The following is an 8,514-nucleotide window of genomic DNA, read 5'->3' on the forward strand; positions in this document are numbered from 1 at the left end:
TGCGCGCCGCTGGCCCGGCCACCGGCACCTCCCCCTCCCGCTCTCCCTTCCGCCGGGGTCCCCCCGAGTAGCTTGGGCTGGGGAGGCCGGGCCAGGTGGCCGCCCGGGCACAGGAGAGCGGCTGGCGGGAGACTGTGCTGGCTGCTGCTAGGCCTGCTCCGCCTGGCTGGCGGCTCGTGCGGCGGACAGCTCTAGGCCGGCGGTTCCCCGCTTTCCTTGTTCCGGTACCCGTTTGTCAATACGGGGAGCTGATCCCCACCGGCTGCCTCCAGTGTGTGCTGCCGCTCGCAGGCTGGACCTGTCAGCCCCCGAAGGAAAAGCCACGGCTGCCCACGTTTTTCTTCTCTAGAAGAGAATCTGTTTTTCAGGTTTGTTCATGAGCCTTTCGTGTATTCTGGCAACTCACTTTTTCGGGGGTCGTGACCAGTGGGTTGAGAAATGCTGCTGTAGGATGGGTGAGCCCTTAGTTTGGTACCTGAAAGCACAAAATGTGTCATTGAGGAAAATTCCTTCCCCTGCTACTGGCCAGTTAAGTGAGGAGTTGCGTGGGACTGTGAGCAGCATGTCCTTCAAAGCCTGTGAAATGTTTTCGAGTACTTGGGGGATCTTTCTCTAGCAGCAGAGGTTTCTCATGGTCCCATCCCCTAGACGCTTTTCCATGTGGGTTGGTGTTCTTTAGTATCTGCCCATCCTAAACCAAGTCACTCTGCAGCTGTATAGGAACAAAACCAAATAAAAATGGTTTGTTAAATGTTGGTGATCGGTAGTAAATCCTCTGCGAAGTTCTTTGTATTGTTCCTTGAATTGGATGGATAACACCAGTATTGGTTTCAGAGCTAAAATCCATGGTGTAGTGACAGGCATTTGTGCTAGCACATGCAGAGTCTGCTTTTTCTCTGCCCTTGTGACAGACTTTTCCACCAAAAGGTAACTTTTTTTTCTTGTGAAAAGGTGCTATGTAGTTAGAGCTAGGCAGAACATGGCCTGCCATGTGTTCTAGCAAAACCAGGTCCTGCAATCACTGCTGCTGCTGAGAAGCTGAGCTGTTTAGCCCAGATCAGTGTGCTACTACAGCTTTCCAGTTTCTGCCATCAGGGCTAGGGAACCCCAGTGTGCCATGGAGTCATCCCCGTTAGCACTTAATGTGCACCAGGCACTTTATCATTTTCTTCTAAAAGTATTGCAGTGCCTTTAGTTGCATCTAATGCTTTGGCAAACTTCTGAAATCTCATGTCTGCAGCTTTGGTCTTTATTGATTGTTGGTTTACTAGCATATGTTTCAATTTCTGTGGATCAGCCTGACTCTTTTTTTGAGGGGGGCACCAATGCTGGCAAAGAAACTGAATATTCAGAAACACAATGTAACTACATATTCAGGCTCACTACAAAGATGAATTCTTTTAATTCAGTAAAAGAATAAGGGTGGTCAAAGACTGGAACAGGATAGCTAGAGAAGCTGTCATATCTCCATTCCTAGGAACTTTCTAGTGCAGGTTAGGTGGAGACTTAGCTGGGATGACTTGGAGACAATCATGCCTTTAGCAGCAGGCTGACCCTAGATGAGCTGGAAGAGACCTCACAAGTTCTATTTTCTTATGATGTTAATTGCCAATGTGTGTTTAAATGCTGAGAGAGCTATATAATGTGATGCTTTTAAATTTGTTTGAGAGAGGTAGTATTAAGAGTTGGGGTTCTCTTTTATTTTACTTTATTTTTGACAAGTTAATTGTAAGTTTGTTTATTTCAAACTTAAGTAAAAGATGTTCCATTTGGGATGCTCTCCAGTCTTACGACCAAGTGCAAGATGCTGTTTCTCTTGTGCAAAATTGTCTATTGTGTTTTAACTTGGGAGGGGAGGTGTAAGGAAGGCTGAAGGATGCCCATTTTTGCCCTTAGTGTCAGCATTTGGCCCAGCAGTTAAATTAATACAGCTAATATGCAACATGCAATACAAGTATCTGTCTCCTGTAGCTGAACTGACTTTGCAGTGATAAAAACAGTAAGAAGGATCTTGCTAACATAAAGTGAGATGAATCTATAGAGCGTAAATACATTCTATTCAGGTCAATAGTAAAAAAGTATTTTTAAGTCTCTAATTTGGCTTGTAGTAAATCTAGCATTTGTAGACCAAATGGGGAACTCTGTCTCAAAATTAAACTAGTTGTCTTTATTTTACACTGGTCTAGCAATTTAACAATACTTTAGTTGCTTGTTTTAATAAGCAGAGCATCACACTTATTGTTTTTTTAAAAAAAAAAAAAAATTTTAGGCATAATGGAGACTTTAGAGGTGCTAAGCCTATTCCTATTTGGTGAGAGAGCCATTTCAAGTAGCAAGTCTATACAACTGTGTACACAGTGTTCAATCTTATGGATGCTTAGCTTGGGGTCTGGAAAAGAAGAATGGGTTAGCACAAGTTGGGAGGAGTTTGTATGCATGTGGCTTTCCCAAATCCTGTGTCAAGCAAATGCTAGGCTCACCACTGATGTGCAGGAGAAGAGTTGGAAGACTTCTCTAATATATACTTGTTGGGAATAGTACTTATGGGCTGTTACAGCAGGTAGGGATTGTCATAGTATAAACATCCTGGCCAGGTCCACTTCCTCAGCAAGAATACCCTCTTATTTACCAATATGAGTAACTAGCAGGTAGCTTGGCACTACACTATATAGGGCTGTTTGTTGCAAAAAGGGAATTCTAGTGGACTTGGCAGAAATTGTTATTTCTACTAATATCAGTGCTTGTTTTTAAGCATTTATTTTATTTTTATCAACTTTTAATTTTCAGGCTTGTGCAAAACTAGAGGTGTTGGGAGCAGACAACTTGGTACTAAAATTAAATGTCTATAAATCAAAAAACATCCCTTTTATGTAGCAGTCCTCGCTGATAAAGCAGTAACTCCTGGAATTCAGAACTACAGAGCTCTGCAGGAGTTTGGTACGCACGCAGCAGCTGCTGCAGGAGCTGGAGGCCATTCTGGTAAGGCTATGCTGGGAGGGAAAGTTGGAGGGACAGAGCTAGTACCAGCAGCAGGAAGCCCAGTGCTGCTGGCCACTTGCTCTGCCTAGGTCCCCAGCTGGTACAGGGGTCAAACACCCACAAAGCCTCACCTCTGCAGGACTTTTGCTCCTGCCCTGATTACGGAGGGGCTGGATAAGGCTTCACAGAAGCTTGGCCTCTGCTCTGATCATGTTAGGGCCTGGCTGACTCTGCAGGAGTTTGACCCCTCTGTAATTGGAGTAGGGGCCAAAGTCATGGAGAGCCCAGCCCCTGCACCAATCATGGAGGGGCTAGGCTCTGTAGGAGTTTGGTCCCTGGTCTGGCTGGGATTTGGGTAGAATGAGTGGCCAATGCTCTGGACTCCTTGCTGCTACCTGCCCTCCCCCACTCTCCCAGTACCAGCATAGCCCCCAGCTCCTGCACAAACTTCCTTGTCTGTCCTAGATTTCAAGTCTTCATGTAAATTTTTTGATTATTACAGACAGAAACACTTTTTTTCCATCTGAGTGTCAGGTGAAATTGATTTTTAAATTGAATCCTGTCAAGCCTAAAATGGATCTGAGCCATGTTGTGTCAGTAGGGGAATATAAAATGTTCTTCTGGAGAACTGCATGTTGCCCATGGAGAGCATCATTCTGCTTAGACCAGCAGTCTTGTGCTCCTGGTTCCATCACCTAAGATCATGTGCAGTAGTAGTAGTATTTAAAATCTGCTAGTTCTGTGCTATTTTAGTGTTTGCACTTAAATGCAAGTGCAGACAATCAGAGTCTTAACACTAATGGCACTTCTAGCTCAGATGCAATAAACCTCTCTCTCTCTCTCTCTTTCTCTCTCTCTCTCTCGTTTGCAGTAAGAAGAAATCTTAGGATGTCCAAACATGCGCGACGATATAGAGACCAAGATACAAATCCATGTATAGTGGTAAGGTGGTTCAGTTGCCATACTGCTTGGATATGTATAACTTCGAAAAGTGAAAGCTCCCCATATATTTGATCCTGGGAGCAGAATTTGTATTACAATTTACTCACTTCTAGGAGAAGCATATCAGAAATAGTTGAAAGTTGCTCTTAAAACTGTAAATTCAGGAACAAATTGCTCTTCAGGAAGGGAAAGTAACATAGTGGTAGTCTGTTTTGAAATGGTTGTAGTCAAAATTGGGGTGGGGGGGAGGGAAGAGTTGAATCCCAGTAAGATGTATTCCTGTATCTCTTAAAGCAGGGTTTAAATGGGGTCAGTCTTTAGAAAGAATTGCAAAAAAAAAATGTCTGCATGGTGAAGTCATTGCTTAAGACTCGGTTCTTTTAGGAAAAGTAGAGGTTTACCCTGAATGTCCTTGTTACAAAGTTTCCTTGCGCCAGCTGTTAAGTAGAGCATTCAGTTGGCCACCTATCTTTTTATTTTGTATTTATAAGTACTTTAGGGACTCCTTAGAAAGCTGTGGGGAGGACAGTAAAAAAGTATAACACGTCACACTTGAGAGCCGATGGAAATAAATGCATCTCCCATATTAAAGGAAATGGATGCCTCTAGAAAATGCATGGATGACAATAACTACAAAAAGGATATGTGTACCAATTATTTTATAAAATACAAAAACTGCAGAAAATTTTGGGTAAGTAGGGTCAAGTAGAATCAACTCCATTTTAAGTATAATATTTTTACTTTAACAGATGTATTCTCCTATTGTTGATCTAATAAATCATGTATAATTTATATAAAATTATATTACTATGTGCAGTGTATATAGTATAAACTGTAACAGTCTAGTATTACGTGCTACATGATGCATTACTATAGATAGTGGTAATGATGTAATGTTCTAATTAGTATAACAATATTTTGTTACGATTTTTTACATTTAGAACTTAGGGTCAGCTTTGTAACCCAAGCTGAACATGGTTTAGCCTGCTTGAACTACATATAATTCCAGTAGTCTATTTACTAACATATATTGACATTTTTCGTGTTTCCACTTTAATGCAGTTTTACCAAGTACTTTGTGGTTTTTACTTTACGTGTTTAGCACTTGTATAGGTATGAAAAATGATTAGCATAACTTTTTAGGTGGTAAAGTAATAAGGTATAAATCTTGTACTGCTTTAATTAAATATATGCATATCTAAGTGGGTAGAGTTAAACCCCTTTGTAGGTCACATCCACACATGCAGGCACAGGTGTTTGGAGCAGCGGCACAAATTTTGTGCCTCAGTACATGTGTCTGAACATGCACTTTGGATTTGGGACAAATTGTGCTACTTAAAGTAAACAGACCCTGCCAAGCTTCTCCCAGAAGCCTTGCTCCCCCTGGCTGAAGGCTGGGTCTAGCACCTGTGCTGTCCCCAGCACTATACAAAGCTGCTGTTGCAAGTAGCTCAGGGCTACTTGCCTTCAGGAGCTTCTGAGGCCCAGCCAGTTGGTATCTGGGGGCATTAGCCCCTTGTGCCAGCTGGACTGCTGAAACATCCCTAACCCTGAGTGATCCTTGCACCTTGTGTGTGCTGTGGCAGTGGAGGCTGCTGCCACCTGCAACAGCATCTGCCCCCTTGGTTCTGCAGTCTCATGGCTGCATGACTGCTGGACTCGAATGGGGACTGCACAGCTGCCTGGACTGTAGTATGGGCACTATAGCAGAGCCATCTGCACATCTGGGCCAGCTGCCAGTGGGCCATGGCTGCACAGTTGGCCTTTGTGCAGCGCTGCTGTCCTGGCAGAGCAGGGGCACCAGAAGACATCTAGGCAGCTGTTGCCCAGAAGATGTGCTCATTGTGGTGGCCCACTTCGAACCGTTGAAGCTTGTCCTTTTAGCCCTTAATGGCCTGGAGTTCAACCACCTCATCTACATTCCATCTGGTTCCCTGGTGTTGGCTCTGGGCAGGCTCCATTACCTGGGTCCCACCACTTGCCTCACCAGCAGGGATCCTGGTGTTCTGTTTAAAAATTGCAACTTCACTAATTTGTTGTGTTTTTAAAAAAAAAACAAAAAAAAAAACACTCCCTTCCCCCCAAATTCTCTTTTTAAACATGGAATATCCTTGTTCCTCCTGCAATTAAAATGAAACTCCATGAGAGAGATTGATCAATCAGTCAGTTTGGGCAATGTTTTATTGATGTATTTAAATTTTAAAGTAATTTGGAAGCCTACCAGTACCTTTATCATGTAACAAAATAAATTCTAAATATCTATACACTCTGGTATTTGCTTCTGGTGTGAGCAGTGCTCAGCCCCTGCTTGCCTGCCATTCCTTCCTGGCAGCCTCTTTCCCAGCACTAGGACATGGGTCCAACTGCAGCTGTCCTAACTGCTGCTTTGTGCTTTTGAGCAGTGCAAGCCCTTACTGTTCTGTTCCCTGTGCCCTTCCTGGGAAGCCCTTGACTGGGGTTCAGGGACTAAGCTGGGCAAGTCCCTTCCCTTCCAAGCTGGTTCTGTATGCTACATAGCCTCTGGGTCTTGGGTGACACTGCTGCAAGGCTGTCCCTGCAGCAGACTGAGTGCACTGAGGGCCCAATGCTGGTGGCGGCCACTGCTGTCTCTGGTGAATACTGTGCAGTGCGGGGAGGAGTAAGCAGGCATATGGCTCCCTGCCCCCCAAAACAGGCAGTGAGGCCAAGCCTGGCTCTGGTAGCCTCTCCTTCCCAGAGCTCCCCTTCCCCCTCTACTTCTTTTTTGCGCCAGCCATCACCATAAACCCATAGATCCTACTGCCACCATCCCTCTCCCTCCACCTCCACATGTCCCAGCACTGGTGTGAGCAATGGCTGCAAGCCCAACTGCTGTGTGCTTCTGTCAGCAGGACCTGTCCCATCTAGCAGCTGGGCATGCAGGGTGTGAGATTTGGGAGGCTAGGGGAAGGGTGTGGGAGGATACATATGGGGCTTGTGGGTGGATTATGTGGGGGCAGGATGCCACACACCTCCTCCATTCCCTCCTCTTCTCTGTGCCTTCTTCCCCCCCCATGGTGCACAGTCCCCACTACCATTTGCATCAGCCAGCAGCATGCCCACTGTAGGCAGAGGCCCCCTAGTAATGCATGGTGCTTCCCAGGACCTGGGGGCTACACATGGCACATGGAGCCAGCCTGGTTTGCCGGAGCCTAGATATCGCAGCGGACAGGCAGTGAAGTCTTGCACAAGACTACGCTCGTTTCTGCACTGTAGGGAGGAGCCATATGCCATTGGCCTGGATTGCCTCCTGCCTCCACGTGGTCTGTCGTCAGGCTGGACTAGCTCCACATGGAGGCAGGAGCCAGCCCAGCCCAATGGCATGCGACTCTTGCCTGTAGTTCCAGGAGCCCTGGGTGGCAGCAGGAGCCAGCCCAGTCCTGACTGAAGATGTGTCAGCAGACCGGGCCAGCTTGGTATGCCACATGTAGCCCAACGGGAGCTCTGCCTGCAGCTGACTGAGTGCCCTGATGGCCCGCTGCTGCTGTTTAAATACTCCAGTTCTCCTCTGGTATTGTCCAAATCTTATTACTAACAAAATACCCCGATACCAGTTTCACATGGATACTAAAACAAAAACACAGAATTTCCTTTTTAAAATCCTTCTGGAGTGTCCTACTGTGAACTCTTGTTCTGAATTCCTTCCCCTCCCCCACCTTTGTTGGAGATATTGCAGGAAACCTTGTACATTTGGACAATCTGCAGATGAGAATATCTCCCCTTCTACCCTATCAGTAAAAGAGAAAAGGCATCAACGAAAGGCTTTTTCAAATCATGCTTGGTCAGTACTTCTTGTGGACCTTACAAGTATGCATTAATCTAACATTGTGCCAAAGGAATTCTGTAGTTTGTGAACAGTATTTAATTTCAGTGTCTACTGAAACAGTAAGGTGATCATCTTAACTTTTTTAAATGCCGGTTCACTTAGTTGTTATCAGCTAATCAGATTTACATACCTGGCTTCTGATATAAAAAGTACTTCTTCTGAGAAGCCCTTTCAGTAGCTGCTGATTTTCAGAGACTGAGACTTCTGAGAAACTGTGTGTATTCTCATACTCTATTTCTTCTATTTTCAGCAGAACATTATGCTGCAAAGGAGGAGAGATGGTGTGAAACCAGATATGCCTACTGCAGAAGAAAGAGAGAAGATCTTGAAGTCAATAGAGATGCCATACTGATTATGTACCTGCACTGCTTTGTACTGACTTGTTGATCTTAATGTTGTGCTTGTACTGTGTATATGTGGAGATGAAAAGCTAGGCATTTTATTTTATTAAATTTTAAAAAATTGTGACTATAACTTTCCCCAAGATACTAGTTTGACCTCTCTGGGGTAAGATGAGTTTTTTGCTTTGTCTGTATCAGGGGTGGGCAAAATATGGCCGGGGCTGGATGCGGCCTGTGAGACCATTCTATGGGGCCCACGGCCCCCCCCAAAAAAGTAGAAAATGAATATTTCTCTGCCCTTTAGTTCCTGTCATTTGACCCAGGGGACGCCTGGTGGGCTCCAACAACAGCAGAGCCCACTTAGCCGTGCCCCCATTTGGAAGCCCCAGCCAGGGTTTCTGAGCTGCC

The 8,514-nt window shown here is 45.2% G+C and overlaps 1 protein-coding gene across 2 annotated transcripts; it reads left to right on the forward strand.

Moving 5' to 3' along the window:
* Positions 1 to 118: 118 nt before the first annotated feature.
* CHCHD7 (coiled-coil-helix-coiled-coil-helix domain containing 7) lies at positions 119 to 8,268 on the forward strand. 2 transcript variants are annotated; one of them, XM_019548305.1, is made up of 4 exons: positions 119 to 368; positions 3,851 to 3,921; positions 4,514 to 4,612; positions 8,016 to 8,268. In XM_019548305.1, the coding sequence occupies exons 2-4, from the start codon at positions 3,868 to 3,870 to the stop codon at positions 8,115 to 8,117; spliced, it is 255 nt and encodes an 84-aa protein (XP_019403850.1). In that variant the 5' UTR covers positions 119 to 368; positions 3,851 to 3,867; the 3' UTR covers positions 8,118 to 8,268. The 2 variants fall into 2 exon arrangements, with proteins under 2 accessions (XP_019403850.1, XP_019403859.1); XM_019548314.1 differs by lacking the exon at positions 119 to 368 and having other exon boundaries at positions 3,853 to 3,929; positions 4,499 to 4,612.
* The last annotated feature ends 246 nt before the right edge of the window (positions 8,269 to 8,514 follow it).

The sequence above is a fragment of the Crocodylus porosus genome, unplaced genomic scaffold (genome assembly GCF_001723895.1).
Source record: "Crocodylus porosus isolate Cpor-Errol unplaced genomic scaffold, CroPor_comp1, whole genome shotgun sequence".
NCBI lineage: Eukaryota > Metazoa > Chordata > Crocodylia > Crocodylidae > Crocodylus > Crocodylus porosus.

Excerpts from the sequence above, each read along its gene's own strand:
- CHCHD7 (XM_019548305.1), top strand. The coding sequence starts at position 3,868 with ATGTCCAAACATGCGCGACGATATAGAGACCAAGATACAAATCCATGT. Across the intron at positions 3,922-4,513 it reads ATACAAATCCATGTATAGTG|GAAATGGATGCCTCTAGAAA; the intron begins GTAAGGTGGTTC and ends CCCATATTAAAG. Across the intron at positions 4,613-8,015 it reads AAAACTGCAGAAAATTTTGG|CAGAACATTATGCTGCAAAG; the intron begins GTAAGTAGGGTC and ends TTCTATTTTCAG.